The sequence below is a fragment of the Lissotriton helveticus genome, chromosome 9, assembly GCF_964261635.1.
Source record: "Lissotriton helveticus chromosome 9, aLisHel1.1, whole genome shotgun sequence".
Lineage (NCBI taxonomy): Eukaryota > Metazoa > Chordata > Amphibia > Caudata > Salamandridae > Lissotriton > Lissotriton helveticus.
The window spans coordinates 958,977,364-958,994,856 of record NC_136070.1 but is presented as its reverse complement, the minus strand read 5'-3'; the positions used below and the strand labels follow the sequence as shown (position 1 = coordinate 958,994,856).

The 17,493-nt window shown below is 46.6% G+C and overlaps 1 protein-coding gene across 1 annotated transcript in view; it reads left to right on the top strand.

Moving 5' to 3' along the window:
- RBM5 (RNA binding motif protein 5) overlaps positions 1 to 17,493 on the top strand; it is a 277,566-nt gene that overhangs the window by 127,218 nt on the left and 132,855 nt on the right. The window contains exons 12-13 of the mRNA XM_078661241.1: positions 13,374 to 13,461; positions 13,761 to 13,817. Coding sequence (XP_078517367.1) covers positions 13,374 to 13,461; positions 13,761 to 13,817 — 145 coding nt within the window. The remainder of the gene's footprint in view (positions 1 to 13,373; positions 13,462 to 13,760; positions 13,818 to 17,493) is intronic.

Below are 17,493 nucleotides of genomic sequence, written 5' to 3'. Positions count from 1 at the left end.
TAAGTCTTCCCTCTTAAAAGGTGCACTAGCCCCCAGGTGAGGGTACAGTTACATTAATTAGCACTGTACCCTTACAGTGTCAAGTCCATTATCAGACTTTTTAAGTGCAGTATATCCATAAAGAGTATATGGTCTGGGAGTTGGTCATTACAAACTCCACAGCTCCATTTATTTATTCAAAGTTTTATATAGCGCGAACAGGATCCTTACAGATATCAGAGCGCTTCACAAAGACAGGGTAGGGGCAGTAGGAGTCAACAGAGATAATGGGAACAGTATAAAAGTCAATAACATGGTAATAACATGGATAATAAAAAACATACATAAAACCAATCCGTATACAATCAGGTAAGGAAGTAATATAGGACAGCACAAGTCATTGATCCCACTACAGAGGTGTTCAGGTGGATCAGTAAACCAACGTGTATCATATCTTGGTCGGTAGTAAGAGAGTAGCGTAGTAGTGCCCCCAACAAGTAGAGTGTAGTGCCAAGGGATAGGGTGAGCAGTGATACAAAGCAATGCAGAGTCTCTGAACCAGCATCTATAACGATCAGGAGATCTTGGCCAGAAGGATGGTTTTCACCTCTTTCTTGAAGAGTGCCGTGGAGATCAGCCTGGTTTCAGGAGGGAGCGCATTCCAGATCCTGGGTGCCATTCCTGAGAAGGAGCGCTTGTAGGTTTTCGCTTTCCGGAATCTACGAGGTTTCAGGAGTAGATTTTTTGTACTCCTATTGGATCTCGAACCTCCTGATATAGACCGCTTTTGAGCGAGGTAGTTGGGTGCCTTGTGGTGCACGGCCACGTGTCATAACTGCGATTTTTAGATGTATTCTGGCTTCAAAAGGCAGCCATTTTAGAGACTTTAAGTCTGGGGATATGTGCGAATGCTTTCTAGAGCCAGTAATGAGTCTCGCGGCAGCGTTCAGGGAGGCTCTTAAGGGTGCTGTTGTGGATAGCGGGAGACCGCTGAGGGCCGCAATTCCGTAGTCTATTCGAGGAATGACTAAAGCTTGTACAGCAGTTTGGAAGTCTTTGGCCGGGAGGAAGGGTTTAATTTTCCTCAGCGTGTTAATTTGGAAATTAGCTGCTTTTGTGGCTTTGCTGACGTGCTGCTGCATGTTGAGCTTGGCGTCGAGTGTGATGCCTAGGGATTTCGCCGAGTCCACGATGGTAGGTTGGACATTGAGTGCTGTTAGGTTGTTGAGCCAGGTTTGGGTGGTGGAGATTTTCGCCGGGGGTGAGATGAGTAGGAACTCAGTTTTCAGAGCATTTAGTTTGAGGTGATTATCGGCCAGCCAAGATTGGGTGTTAATAAGCGTGGAATTCAGATGTTTGATATCTTCCGGGGATTGTAACTTTAGATAGAGTTGTGTGTCATCGGCGTACATATGGAATTGAACATTGGATGCTTGAAGCAAGGTGGCGAGCGGTTCCATAACGAGGTTGAACAGTGTAGGGGAGAGGGTGGATCCTTGTGGAACACCTAGATCTGCAGGCACAGGTGTAGATAGCACATTGTCGATCTTGAACCTCTGAGACCGGTTGTGAAGGAAGGACGAAGCCATTATGGCTTCAGTAAAGCCATAATGGCTTTACTGAAATCTTGGAAGTTAGATAGCCAACTTCCCAATACATTAAATCCACACAGATGCCGGTGTAGGATTTAATGTAAAATGCACTGATTGCATCTTAGAGATGCCCCATGAAAAAGGACTACCCCTGCTGTGGTTCCTGAATGGCTGCCCACCATTAGACACTACCAGACCGGTTTCTGGACCGCTGAGTAGAGGTCCTTCACTCTCTTGGTGCAGAAACAAAGCGGGAATACCAAGTTAGGAGGAAAGGTGTGCCCTGTGCTGATCGTAGGCCCCTCAGTGCTGACCTTAACCCCAGGAGCTTTGCTTCCACAACAGAGTGGCCTGTCTGTCAGCAGTCCCTAACCGAAGGCCCCCTGAGCCTCATTGGCTAACATTGAGCCCCTGCACTCTGTACCCGGCCGCCCTGGTGCTGCAACTTAAGTGCCTATATAAACCTTGGTCCTAACACTCAAAACTCGCCCTCGTAAGGTGTGTGCTTACCTACGAAACCGCCAACCCTCTTTCCCCATAGGAACCCATGTAAAGAGATTTTGGGCCTAAAAATGTTGAACTGTGTTGTATAAAGAGAACCGAATTCTATTGCAAAGTATAAAAAACGCTATACTTGCCTTGTATGTAGAGAGCCTATGGTGTGGTATCTAGGCATTACACTCCAGTACTTAAAATAATCCTATAGTAACTGAAAAGTAATTTGAAGATACTTTCTGTATAATACCAACTGTATTCCAAAACTAATACAAACCTGTAATAGAAATTTCCAGTACAACCTAATGTTCCTAGCATTTGAAAGTATATGTTCGAGGCATGTGTTCTATAGATACACATGCACTGCCTACTCCTGCCATCTAGTGTTGGGTCTGGATGTTTGCAAGTTATTGTTCTTCGAAGAAGTCTTTCCTAGTCACGAGGTAAGGTGACTCCTCCTTTCGGTGATAGTGCGCATGGTCATCGACTCATTGTTATTGTTTTTTCCCCCCATCGGGTTCAGATGTATATTGTTGCACTCCTGTTAAAACAGTTTTTGGGGTTCCCATTGATGCCAATCCACTCTACCTCAACAGTAATTTTTCCATACGCGTTTCCACTTCTCTGCGTATCATTTCGACTTCGGAATCTATCTTCTATTGGAAAGCTTCGTGGGCAGCCTTCGAGGCCTAACTGCGCTCGATTAGCTCTCTGTTGATGTATCTTACTCCATTTAAATTCTGTCCTCTATGCTATGCAAAGTATCCGTGCACCTACTCTCTCGAAGTGTGCAATTTGTGCTTGTCACACAAGCAGGTCATTTCGATCTAAAAAGACTTCGCGACCGCCGGGCTAGACAGGAGATGCAGCGTCAAAGCATCGAGGACACGCCGGACATCTTCGGTGAAGACTCCGACTAAGAAGATATCTATGCATCGGCGGCAGAGGAAGCCTTCTCCAAACAAGATTCAGGCTCAGAACTTGGGATCGACCTGAACGGCCACAGGGTCATGGTGACCTATACCAAAGACCTCTTGCCCCCACAAAGTAGCTTGAAAAGGCTTCGGCACCACCTCTGCCTTCTGGCCAAGGTCTGCACCGAGACTATGTTTCAGATGCCCTGCCCTTTGACCCGGCACTGAAATCACTAATCAAGCCTTCCGGCTCTGTACTGAGTCAACAAAAACCCTTCTCAGAACCGAAACCCTCCTGTTCCAAGCATTAAACCCGGCTCAGAGCCAAAATCCCCTGCGGCGAAAGCCAATCAACCTTCGGAAAGATCCCCCATTGGATCCGAAGGTGGACATAATTCCAAAAACACTCGATCCAAAGCAAAAAAGACTGCATATTAACCTTGATACTGGTCATACTTGCATAAAACCACCTCAAACGTAAACTTCAAGAAGGACATTTCTTACGAAATCCCCTTGAAGAAAAAAACTGAAGTTGTTGCAGTTCTTAATTATACATTCATACGCTTGGACATCTCTATACTACTTACTCCATTCCCTCCCTCTTGCGGGAAAACAATCTAACAGTGGTGCCGATGACCATGCGCACTTTCACTGAAAGGAGAAGTCTCCTTACCTCGCGACTAGGACAGACTTTGAAGAAAAACAACTTCAAACATCCGGACCCAACACTAGATGGCAGGGGTATGCAAAGCATATGAATCTACAGCCCTACATGCCGAGAACAGATACTTACTGGGTAAGTAACATTATTCTTTACTCGCCTGTGCCAAGTCCTGCTTGGTGTTAAAGTAAAGCATATGTATATATTTTTTTATACTTATCTAATTTGTCTGGATTCTGAGTGTGTATCAGTCCTTGATTGAGTGAATACAATAAATGCTAAACACACCCTCTGGATGAGCCTTACTGCTTGCCCACACTACCAAAAAATGAGCTGTTAGTAATTACCTAATTAAGCCTCTGCTATGCCTTTGGGGACTCCCTGGACTCTGTGTACACTATACCTAATCTTGGTATAGTATATGCAGAGCAAACACAAGGAGATGGTAAACTGAGTGCTGGAACGTTTCAGACATTCACCCCCTGTCACAGATCTGGGTTGAATCCATCATCGTTGTTTAACTCACTTTGCCAGTCCCACTTCTATGCAGATCCATCTTGACCTTATTCCTCATTGGAACAATCCAGCCTCCACGGCCAAGCCAGGTCTTCCCTGGACTGGAAGCAAGCATCATGGGTTGGCAGTAAGGGCTGGACTGTTCACATGAGGCACATGGTCAAGACTGATTTGCATATAGCGGAGTCTGAACAGGAGTGGTCACGTGAGCTAAATGACAATGATGGATTTAATCTACCATGAACAGGAATAACCTGCTCTAGTGTGCACTGTTCCTCTAGAACTAAACGTTCACCAGTTTTTAATTATATTCATACAACATCATCTAAATCAAATATTTTTACCATATCATAAATGTTTTTCATAACACAATAACAAGATCATACATCATTTATATGTTTCATCACATATACCAATCACCTCATGTTTATGAGATTCAATAATTGAATGTTATCACTTTTTTACTTTTGTGCTTCATGCTTTTTATACATTGAATCCGAAATTGATGTTGAACCCCATGTAGTTTCTGGCCCAATGCATTTCGGAACGGGAGTTCCTTCTTCAGGGGAAATATTTCTGTAAACGAAAATTTTCCATTACTTGACATATATACAATCTTAACTGTGAGCACTCAATTGTTATATATCTGTGGGGGCCACCACTAAATCAAAGTTCATCAATATTACATCTGAAATCATTTGAACTAAAAGTTTCCAGACGGTGATTGGTATATGTGATGAAATAACATATAAATGATGTATGATCTTGTTATTGTGTTATGAAAAACATTTATGATATGGTAAAAATATTTGAAATGAAATAAATCAGTTGATTTAGATGATGTTGTATGAATATAATTAAAAACTGGTGAACGTTTAGTTCTAGAGGAACAGTGCACACTAGAGCAGGTTATTCCTGTTCATGGTAGATTACTACGTGTATGTGTAGCCAACACATAATCATAGTGTAGCACCCTTGTGTTTAAACTTGGTGAAGTTACTAAGAAGAGTTGAAATTGAGTGCGCCTCAAACCCTTTGTTGGATACTTTACTCAATGATGGATTTAACCCAGATCTGTGACTGGGGTGAGTGACTGAAAAGTTTTTGCTCCGTTCATCTCCTTGTGTTTGCATAGTATATACAGCGCCAGCTTCCTACATCTACCATCGCAAAGGTGGCAGACTTTTAATTCTGTCCATCGGGTAGCCTTCATTAAGGGTGGAACAAGCCTTACCATGACTGACTAATTTTCCCACCTGTCCTGGTGCCAAATGGTCAGTAGCTTGGTATTCCTTCTCTTCTGAGGGAAGCCAGATTCCCATACCAAAGGCAGTGGGCTCTCTGAAGCTCCCTGTAGGAAGTTGGCTCTGCATATACCAAAGTGAGGTATAGTGGGCACAGTCAAGTGGATCCCCAGAGTCTTCAGTAGATAACACTAAAAGCTCTATTTGTGGTAGTGTGGTCGAGCAGCTAGACTTATCAAAGGGCTGTGTTAAGCATTTGTTGTACACACTCGGGCAAGACTTTATTACACACTCTAAGACTGAATTCCAGACCAGTTGTTTTGTATAAAAAAAATTACTTTATTTTAGAACCAAGAGGAACTCAGTTGCAGGTAAGAAACAGTTTCTAAAGAATAGCACTAATACTTTTCAAGATGCCGTGGGAACTATTTTGCAAAGCTGTAAAAATGCTTTACAGTAGTAGAAATACTTTGGTATTGTCCAATCGGGATCCGTAGAACGTATGAGTTGTAAAAGACAGTTCAAATTTAGTAGGAGAAATGCAATGCAATCTTTAGGAAGGAAATTGGGTATATGCTTGAAACTGGTAAGTACAGGACTTACTTACAGTCTTCAGGGGTTTAGATCAACACTGGGCAAGGTTCAGTTTTGCAGCGTGAATCTTTCTGGATTCACTATGCTGTGCATTATTCCGCGGTCTTGTGGTTGGGTCCGGATTCGTAGTCTTTTCTTTGTTTTTTTTTTTTTTTTTTCTCTTTGCCCAGGTGGGCGTCGGCGTCACACCCCCTTTGGGTGTATTTCCGGTGACGTCGGCATGCTTCCTGCGGAAGCTCCCACTCTTGGGCGCCATCTTCAGATTCTTTTTTTCCGCGGTCGGGTCTGGATCGTTCCCGTTTGGGCTCCAGACATTTTTGGAGAAAGAAGAAAGAAAATACAGAAAAGACGAGGAGAAGTCATCTGAAGACTCCAGGGGACTTCACCGACGAAAGACAAGCAAAGATAAGGCGTTTTCCATCCAGATCTTCGACGACCGTCGACGAACACGCGACCAGAGAGGCCCTGGACGCTCGAGGATGGACAACACGCCGTTCAAGTTCTGCCGTAACTGCCACCACAAGTACGCGCAGAAGGACCAGCACCCGGTATGCAACCTTTGCCTACCGGTGGACCACGAAAGCGGAGACTGCAACGCCTGTTCCGCCTTCACCCCGAAGACCCTTCGTGTGAGAGAGAGGCAGAGGGTAGCACACGCCGCCCTGCAGGGGAAGGCCCCGACCCCGTCGCTCTACGAGCTGGGGATGTCCTCCGAGGAAGAAGACAACGCTGCCGCCGAAGACGACAGCTACACGGTCGTAGAGACCGATTACACGAAGACTTCTGACAAGGTAGGAGACTCTTCGGCCCCCAAGAACCCGAGAGACTCTGAGTCTCGAAAAATCGAGGGCAAGACCCCGAAAGCGCCGACGCCAAAAAAGGCGGCGTCCGCGACTACTCCCAGGCCCAGCGGATCCTCAGAGAAGGAGTCCCCGGCGCCGAGAGCTGCTGATCAGCAGAAGACGTCGAAAATCGTCCCCGAAAAGGATCGATCGACGAGGGAGAAAGACCCGAAACTGTCGACGACGACCAGAGACCCGATATCCGGTTCGACGTCGAAAACTTCGACTCCGAGAGGCACGGCGACGAGCCATCCGTCGAAGAGAGCGGCGGAACCATCCGACGCGGAACACGCGGCCGAGATGGAAAAGAAAAGAAGGCGCCTCGAGGCAGAAATGGAGAACTTCATGCAGCGGAAAAAAGATTTCGACGCAAGGATGAAGGCCTTCACGATCCCTCACAAGACCAAGCCACCAGTGCTGGAGGCGGTCGAGGAGGAAGAAGAAGAGGTCGCCGAAGTCACCGAGCAAGACCAGGACGTCGAGGTGTTCGACGACCAGGAGGAGTACGAGAATCCCCACGAGAGCTACAGCTATGGGGAGGAAGATGAGGGCAGGACAGACACAGAGTCGGCGCCCTATGACCTTCAGGAGGTAGATTACATCGATGTCGACACCGACAGCCCGGAGGAGGTGGTCGACACCTACCCCTCGAGGCCCTCGCCGCCGGACGACATCGGGGCCTACAACGCGGTGATACAATCTGCCGCAGCAGCTTTCAAGCTCAAGCTCGACGAAGAGAAGCAGAAAGCAGACTTCCTTCTGGAAACATTGCTCCCAACACAAACGAGGAGCCAGTTCCTCCCGATGCTCGAGAGCGTCTTGGCTCAGGGGAAGGAAGCTTTCAGGGAGCCCGCAACATGCAAGGCAGTAACTCCCAGAACTGAGAAGAAGTACAAGCATGCCGCAAAGGACCCGGCCTACATTCAGGGCACGGTCTCCGCAGACTCCATTATCACGGCCACAGCAAGGAGGAGGGCTAACGTACCCACTACCTCGGGCCCGCCACCGGATAAAGAGAGCAAAAGGATGGATCTGGTGGGCAGAAGGATCGAACGGAATGCCGCGACCCACTGGCGCATGGCTAATTCCAACGCCCTGGTAAACAGACACATGTACCAAATCATGGAGGGACTGGGGCAGTTGGTGAAGGACTTGCCCCAGGATGCCAAGCAGAAAGCCGAAAAGCTAATTGAAGAGGGGAAGAATGCTGCAAATTCTTGCCTTAAGACGGCCCTGGATGGGGCAGACACCGCCAGCAGGCTCATGATGATGGGCGTCACGGAAAGGAGACACGCCTGGCTCAGGATATCCGGTTTCAAACCGGAGGTGCAACACAGCATCCTGAACACACCATTCAACGGCAGTACGCTTTTCGGACAAACAGTTGATGAGCAACTCAGCCAACTTAAGAAGGATAACGAAACAGCAAGATCCATGGGAGCATTGCAGTTCAGAGGGAACAAGAGGGGCACCCCGTCACGGAGGCCCGGCGGAAGAGGCGGAAACCAGCCAGGTACATCACACCAGGCTTTCCAGCAAACGCACCAGGCAGACTCGCAGGGTCAGCAGGGCCATCAGAAACAGCCCTGGCAGTACCAACAAAGAGGCCAGTCCTTTCGAGGGAGAAATGGACGGGGACAAAATAGAAGAGGGGGCCAGCAGCCCACCTCCAAGTGACTTCAAAAAAATCCGTGTGCCCACCCACAAAAAAGATCCCAGGGGGCAGCACGTACAGATGGGTCAAGACAAACTAGACACCTACGACCACAGGACACCAGTGGGAGGAAGATTAAGATTCCACCTCCAGGAGTGGAGAGGAATCACATCAGACAAATGGATCCTCAACATTATCCAATTCGGATACTGCATAGAGTTGGAGGCGAGGCCAACAAACAGAAAACCAAGAAGAAAGCCGCTAGCAAGCAAGCAGCTGCAGTGCCTTCAGGAAGAAGCAAAAGAACTCCTGCAGAAGCAGGCCATAGAAAGGGTACCCTTCAAGGAAAGAAACACAGGAGTATACTCAACATACTTCCTGGTACCAAAAGTAGACGAGACAATGAGGCCCATTCTCGATTTACGGTTCGTGAACAAATTCATAAGAACGCAAAAATTCAAAATGACCTCCCTGCAAGAGGTGCTCCCACAGTTGCAGACCGGGGACTTCATGGTCACTATAGACCTCAAAGACGCATACCTGCACATCCCAATGAACAGGAAGCACAAGCACATGCTCAGGTTCACCGTCGGAGAAAGCCACTACCAGTTCACGACACTGGCCTTCGGTCTAAAATCGGCACCAAGAGTTTTCACAAAGTGCCTCGCAGCAGTCGCAGCGCACCTAAGAAGGCAGGGAATACATGTATACCCTTACCTGGACGACTGGCTGGTGAAAGCAAACTCATACCAGAAATGCAAGCTGCACGCACATACAGTGACCAGCACGCTCATAAACCTGGGGTTCTCCATCCATTGGAAGAAATCATCAATGGAGCCGGAACAAGTGAAGATCTTCCTGGGAGCACAGATCAACACCTTACAGGGCAAGGTGTTCCCCAGCGAGAAGAGGGCGAGGGCGCTGGTGAAGGAAACTCGCCTCTACCGGAAGGGACAAGCTCGGACAGTGAGGACGGCGAGCAAGATCATGGGGATGATGGCATCATGCATCCACCTGGTACCGAATGTACGACTCCACATGAGACCCATTCAAGAATGGCTACAGGAGCAATGGTCACAAGCTACAGGCAGTTGGGAGGATCTAGTGGTTGTAACGCACGCAGTGCAGAAGGAGATGACATGGTGGACCATGGAGAACATAGCAAGGGGAAAGCCTCTAACGCCCCCAACGCCAACAGTGACCATCACCACAGACGCATCCCTGAAGGGATGGGGCGCTCACATGGAGGAGCTCAAGGTGAGGGGACTGTGGACACCGACGGATGCCACAAAGCACATCAATTACTTAGAATTGAAGACAATCTTCCTTGCACTGAAGGCCTTTCAAACAAGACTGTACAAGCACAGGGTATTGATACAAACAGACAACACCACTGCGATGTTCTACATCAACAAGCAGGGGGGCACACAGTCCGCACCGCTTTCAACGCTGGCGCAGGAGATATGGAGATGGGCCATCCCTCTCAAGATAGACCTGCTAGCCATACACCTACCAGGGAAGGACAACATACAAGCCGATTGGCTCAGCAGGCAGACATCGGCATCCCACGAGTGGGAGCTCAATGCTCAGGAGACAAGATACCTGTTCGACAGGTGGGGGACACCATCGGTGGACCTGTTTGCCACACGCCAGAATGCAAAATGCCAAAACTTCGCATCCAGGCAGCCCGAGGAGGGGACACTGGGGAATGCCCTATGGATAGATTGGTCAAGGACATTTGCCTACGCCTTTCCCCCGATACCACTGATGCACAGAGTACTGAGCAAGTGCAGAGCGAGCAACATGACACTGATACTGGTCGCACCGCAGTGGGCGAGGCAGACCTGGTACTCGCAGATCATGGAGATGACACAGTGTGCACCCCACAGATTCAGCAGGAGGAAAGATCTACTGTCCATGCAGAACGGAGAGGTACTGCATCCAGAGCCAGAGAGCATGAGCCTAGTAGCGTGGCTCCTGAGGACATAGAGTTCGCACATTTGAGACTACCAGAAAGCACCCTGAGGGTACTTCGGGAGGCACGAAGGCCCAGCACTCGAAAGTGCTACGTTGCGAAATGGAAAAGATTCACAATATGGTGCAGACAGGAAAGACTCCACAATAAGATGAAGAGGGACTCCACAGTGCTAAGGTACCTGACGCACTTACTGGAGAAGAACCTTAGCTCATCCTCGTTAAGAGTTCACTTGGCAGCGATAGTAGCCTACACAAGGGGAGAAACGTGCAGGAGCTTCTTCACATCACAGGTGGTGAAGAGATTCCTAGAAGGAGCGAAAAGGATCGCACCACCCAAGCGGGTGCCGCCACCTGCATGGAACTTGAACACAGTCCTAACGGAACTCATGAAAGAGCCCTTTGAACCACTTCACAAGGCCTCCCTAAAGATGCTAACTATGAAAACAGCCTTCCTGGTTGCGATAACGTCCTTACGCAGAGTAAGCGAGCTTCAAGCGCTGACGCTACAAGAACCATACATACAAATACACAACGATAGAGTTGTGATGAGGACTGACCCACACTTCATGCCGAAGGTGGTATCCAATTTTCACATGAACCAGTCTATACAGATACCGAGTTTTTTCCAAAAACCCACAACCAGCGCAGAGAGAGCTCTGCACACCCTGGACGCCAGAAGGGCAGTCATGCACTACATTGAAAGGACAAAGGGGCACAGGAAAACGAAACAGTTTTTTGTGTCCTTCGCAAACAGCTTCATGGGCAAAGCAGTAACCAAAAGGACCATTGCACGATGGATCGCACAAACAATCCAACTCTGCCACAAACGGGCAGGACAGGAACTGGCTGAGGGGACACGTGCCCACTCCACCAGGAAGAAGGGCGCTACAATAGCCTTCCTGGCTAACACACCCATAGAGGACATATGCCTGGCGGCAACATGGGCTTCGGTGCACACGTTCACGAAGCACTACTGTGTGGACATACAAATGAACAAGGAAGCTCAAGTGGGACAGAAGGTGCTACAGCACATATTCAACACCCAACGCTCATCTTCCACCCAGCCGCCACAGAGATGAGAAACCGCTACAAAATCTATGCACAGCATAGTGAATCCAGAAAGATTCACGCTGCAAAACGAATAGTTTTCTTACCTGTCGGTGTAGTTTTGCAGCTTGAAGATCTTTCTGGATTCACTAGCGAACCCACCCACCTCCGCCAGAAAGATGAGGCTGGAGAGAGAAGAGGTGGTTAACTAAAGAATAGACTTTGAAAATACAAAGCGGTAAATACAAACTAAGAAGAACATTGCCATTACTTCGGAAACGAAAGAAACACGGAAAAAAAGAACCCGAAGATGGCGCCCAAGAGTGGGAGCTTCCGCAGGAAGCATGCCGACGTCACCGGAAATACACCCAAAGGGGGTGTGACGCCGACGCCCACCTGGGCAAAGAGAAAAAAAAAAAAAAAAAACAAAGAAAAGACTACGAATCCGGACCCAACCACAAGACCGCGGAATAATGCACAGCATAGTGAATCCAGAAAGATCTTCAAGCTGCAAAACTACACCGACAGGTAAGAAAACTATTCGTTTAAGGTAGCTACTGCACTACCACCTGCACTGGGGTGGCAGAGTGCAGAGATCTCTTGGCCAAGGGTTAGTCAATGGAGACAGGAGGTACCCACAAGGTGAAAGTTGCAGGTAGATACCCGCGGTTTCAGGACTGCACAAGGATTGAAGGTGAGCACAAGGGGGTGGCCCAGTACATGCTGAAACTCTTAAAGGTTCTCTCTGATCACAAGGCCCTCGATACCTGGGGTACCTTTTACAAGGGACTTATATGTGGGCCAGATATGTGGCAATTGCGGAAACAAAGGTACAGTTTTGGGAAAGAACACGGGTCCCTGCCAATCAGGTTCCCAGGGCCTATTATGCAGTCAAAGTGCATCAGATATCAGGCAAAACGGTGTGTGTGTGTGTGTGTGTGTGTGTGTGTGTGTCTCCATGAAAAAAAGGGACCTTTGTCTGCACCAAGACGCGTATCCTGCAATGGCAGTCTGCATGAGTTTGGTGAGGGTTCCTTTAGGGTGGCACAATACATGATGCAGTTGTTGGGGAACCTCTTTAGCCTCCTTGCCCAATGTATCTCGGGTAACACTTACTAAGGACTTAAAAGGGGTCCTGATGGTATTGCAGATTAGAAAACAATTGTGCAGTTTAGGAAAAGATCTGGCACTAGGGGCCTGGTTAGCAGTGGGGGAGACCATCTCCAAAAGGGGCACTTACAGTCTTGAAAAAATGTATTGTCCTACTAACTTTTGCGTGTGAAATCAAAATGCAGAAGTGTACTCTGATCTGCCACACATTGTTACAGTCCAGTGAAATTACAGTATGTAACTTTATTGAGCTGTGCGTGGAGTTGAGAAGAGGGTTTTCTAATCTTAAGTGTGTGCATTGCTGTGGTGTTGACTTTTCCTTTGTTTATTTTGGGGTACAAGCCAATGGTTTCAGTGATGTAATACACCTGGATTGTAGTGCATAATTTTATTAGCACTTACTACCCGTATGTGGGGCAGTGTTTGCCTACATGAGTAGTTTGCCATGCTGTGTGGTTGGAAGGATGCTTCTTTGTGTTGATCCTATGTAGGAAAAGGTTGCATATTGTACATGAACACTGAAGTGCGGTTATTGTGTTATGGAATGCGGTGCTTAGCAGTGTTTTGGATATATAGGATTAATAGACTTAGTATAATGATTGTGTTAGTGAATTGTTACTATATGCAAAGGGAATGCGGTGCTTAGCAGTGTTTTGGATATATATGATTAATAGACTTAGTATAATGATTGTGTTAGTGAATTGTTACTATATGCAAAGGTCCCTAAATGATTTTCCTTACTTTCCAGACATCTAGTTCTTCCAGATGGGAATAGAGTTACAGCTTTCTCTGTGGCTAGTACAGCCATTGCTGCTGCTCAGTGGTCCTCCACTCAGGTAACAATGTTTCATTGCATTTTGCTCATTTTGTTACTAAAGCACTGGCTTCTTCTCGTGAAGATGGGATTTGTAGATTGTACTTCATTCAACTCGTATAGCATGGGCATGGAGTGGATTTGTTTTCTTAATGGATCTTTGAGTCTCATTAAAAGTATTTTTATACTAGTTGACTCTTAGGAATTTGCTGGAGTCCTTTCTATGCTAATGGGTTTGTGCACTTTAAATAAACCAGTGGCTTTTGGTGATGTAGCGGTCAGTATGAAGCTCATTGCTTTACTTCTTCCTTCTGTGTCTAGGCTCAAGGCGAAGGTTCCGATTCCAATTACCAAGATGGCTTTGGGCAGTATGGCCAGGTTAGTACCAGGCTGGTTTAATTATCGGTTTACATTTATGCAGAACTTTACAGGCACAACACATCTGTTTTCCCCTGTCGGATCTCAATAAGATTGTGCTTTTTTTGATTTAGTAAGTTAAATATAATTTATTTTGATGCTGTTTTTCTTTCAAGTGAAATATTAAAGTTGTGCATTTTTCCCCATCGACTGGTTTGGATCTACTACTAGAGCATGTCATGCAGCAAAATGGAAACGGTTTATCTATTGTTACAAAAATATCAACCCACTTGATGTTTCTGTACAGAACATGATTTGTTATCTGTTGCATAACAGATGCAACAGATAACATTCTGGATTGGCTTACACTTCCATTCGTTTACATCTAGCAGCAGTAGCCGCATACTTGCAAAATAGACCACACTTATCTCTGTTCAGAGTACCAGTGATTAAAGCCATCAAGGTAGGATTAAAAAGGGTGATATTACCAAGAGTTCCACCTGCACCAGCATGGTTCTTAAGCATAGTCCTTACAAGACTAATGGGTCCACCTTTTGAACCAATGCACAAATATCAGTTACAATTCCGCTCATGGAAAGTTGCCTTCCTCATTGCAATAACCTCACTAAGGAGAGTTGGTGAACTTCGGGTTATTAACTATACAAGAGCCTTTCTTTCTACTTCACAAAGATAGGGTGGTTCTTCAAACCAATGCTACATTTCTCCCTATAGTAGTTTCTGCCTTTCATATCAATCAGTTGAGTTAACCGAATTCTTTCCTCCGCCTGATTCAGTAGCAGACGAAGCTCTAAACACACTTTTAGACAAGCTATACTATATTACGTAGAAAAAACCCGAAGACTTTCGAAAAACAAAGCAACTATTTGTTGCTTTTTCGCCACCACACAAAGGCAATCCATACCTAAATTGGGTATTGCTAGATGGATTGTAAAATGTATCCAAACATGTTCTGCCAAAGCAAAAAGAACTTTGATATTACCCCCTAGAGCACATTCCACTTGCAAAATATAGGCTACTATGGCCTCGGGAATATGCCCCAAGCAGACATCCCTAAGGCAGCAAGATGGTCTACACACCACACCTTCACCAAACACTATTGTGTAGATGTGTTAGCGAGACAACAGGCAAATGTAGGCCAAGCAGTACTTAAAACTTTGTTTCAAACAACTACAACCACTACAGGTTAGCCACCGCTTTGGAAGAATACTGCTATAGTCTATGCAAAGCATGTGATCTGCAGCTCACATGCCTCTAACGGATAATGTTCCTTACCCAGTAAGCATCTTATTGGCATGTAGAGCTGTAGATTCACATGAGCCCACCCACCTTCCTGGTCTCCTGTAGTTCTCAATTTACATTCATATGCATGTACATCTCTATTCTACACTCACTAACTCTATTCTCACCCTCTGCGGGATAACAAACTAACAATGAAGTCTATGCCCATGCACAATATCACATCAAGGAGGAGTCACCTTACCTCGTGACTGGAAAGACTAAGAAGAAAAACAACTTGCAAACATCCGGACCCCACACTAGATTGCAGGAGTATGCAAAGCATGTGAAACTACAGCTCTACATGCCAAGAACAGATGCTTACTGGGTGACTAACATTATCCTTCTAGTTGCTGGGGAAAATTAAAAGGTGGGTATACGGCAGTTAAAGCATTCACCAGAAAAAGCTTTACAGAAATTAAGATGTTAATCTTAGTAGATGAGGTACTATTTGACCCACTGTGAGAAAGTGGCTCTAAATGTACTGGACCACGGTATGGTGCAGTGTGTATAGAGGCCACCAAACCCAGAGTTATAACGGAGGTTAAAGTCAGGGTTGACCTTATTCTCAAAAGTGGTAGCTTGGTCGAGCAGTAAGGCAGTACCCGAGGACAGTGTAAAGCATTTGTTGTACACACTCAGTCATCAAAAGGTTTCACACACTCAAGGACTGAACTCCAGGCCAATTGTTTTTAGATCAAAAGATAGTTTTATTTTTAGAACCAACAGGTAGCAAAATATAATTTTCTCAATATGAGTACTCATGTAATTACTTTGCAAAGAGGCATTAAACTTTGTAAACACAATAGGTACAATGGTTGCAGTAGGCAACACAATTCTAAACACAATTTAACATTGAGCTCAATTGGTTTTTCTACACAATTACAGTTGATTACTTTGTAGTTTACTTTTGTAAGTCCAAGGCTGGATCCTAGATTCAGTCCTGGGGTCTAAGCTGGAAACAGTTTAGTAAAAAACGTTTTGGTTATTGCAATGATTTTTAAGGAATAAAAAGGTATTTTAAAAGTTCACACTTAGATATTTTCAGTGAAAATCTGAAAATGTTATCCAATGGGAGAAAATTCAGGTTGGTAGTCAAGTATGTTCTCGTTACTTTTGTAATCCAGTACTGGGCTCCTAGGTCCAGCCCTGGGGTCTCTACTTACGACAGGTGCGTAATTACGTTTCAGTAGTATGTGCAAATTTTAAAGAATATTTCAAGTTTTGCAGCGTGAATCTTTCTGGATTCACTATGCTGTGCATTCCGCGGTCTAGTGGTTGGGTCCGGAATAGTAGTCTTTTCTTTGCTTGTTTTTTCGTAGCCCAGGTGGGCGTCGACGTCCCACCTTTTGGTGTCCTTCCTGTGACGTCGGCATGCTTCCTGCGGAAACTCCCACCCTTGGGCACCATCTTCAGATTCTTTTTTCCGCCTTTGGGTCTGGATCGTTCCGGAGAGGGCTCCAGAGATTTGGAGAAAAGAGAAGCCAAGAACCAAGTTTTTGGGAAGGAAAGACTTAAGACGAAGTGAGACTACAGCATCGAAGGGGACGACGAAGGAAGAGGATCTTCGACGTCCAGAAGAGAATGCGCAATCAGGGGGCCCCCTGAACGCAAGAGATGGTCAACACACCATTTAAATTCTGCCGGAACTGCCACCACAAGTACGCGCAGAAAGACCAACACCCAGTTTGCAACCTCTGCCTGCCGGTCGACCACGGAAGCAGGGACTGCAACGCCTGCTCCGCCTTTACGCCGAATAACCTTCGAGTGAGAGAGAGGCAAAGACGAGCTAACTTCGCCATGCAGGGCAAAGGCCAACCACCGTCCCTTTGAGACCTGGGACTCTCGACCGACGAGGAAGATTACATCGCCGAAGAAGACGACGGCTATACGGTCATAGAGACCGATAATACGAAGACTCCAGAAAAGGTAGGAGACTCGACGTCCCAAAAAGGCCCTATAGACTCTCGAAAAAACGAGGGCAAGACCCCGAAAGCTCCGGCGTCCGCAGCACACCCAGGGCCAGCGGATCCTCACAGAAGGACTCCCAGGCACCGAAGGGCAGCGACCAACCAAGGTCGTCAAAGTGTCCACGAGAAGGAACGCTCGACGCCGAAGACCTCGTAGACGAAGGACACAAGACCCGTCTTGACGCCATCAAGCCAAACAGACCGGCACAAGCAATCGACGCCGAACAGGCTGCCGAGATGGAAAGAAAGAAGAGAAGACTCGAGGCAGAGATGGAGAACATCCTGCAGCGAAAAAGATTTCGACGAAAGCGTATACAATTCTGTCGAAGCCAAAGCCACCGGTGGTCGAGTTCGTCGAGGAAGAAGAGGAGTTCGAGGTCGAAGGACCGTCTGAAAGCCAGGAAGATCTGGAATATCGAAGACACCCTACT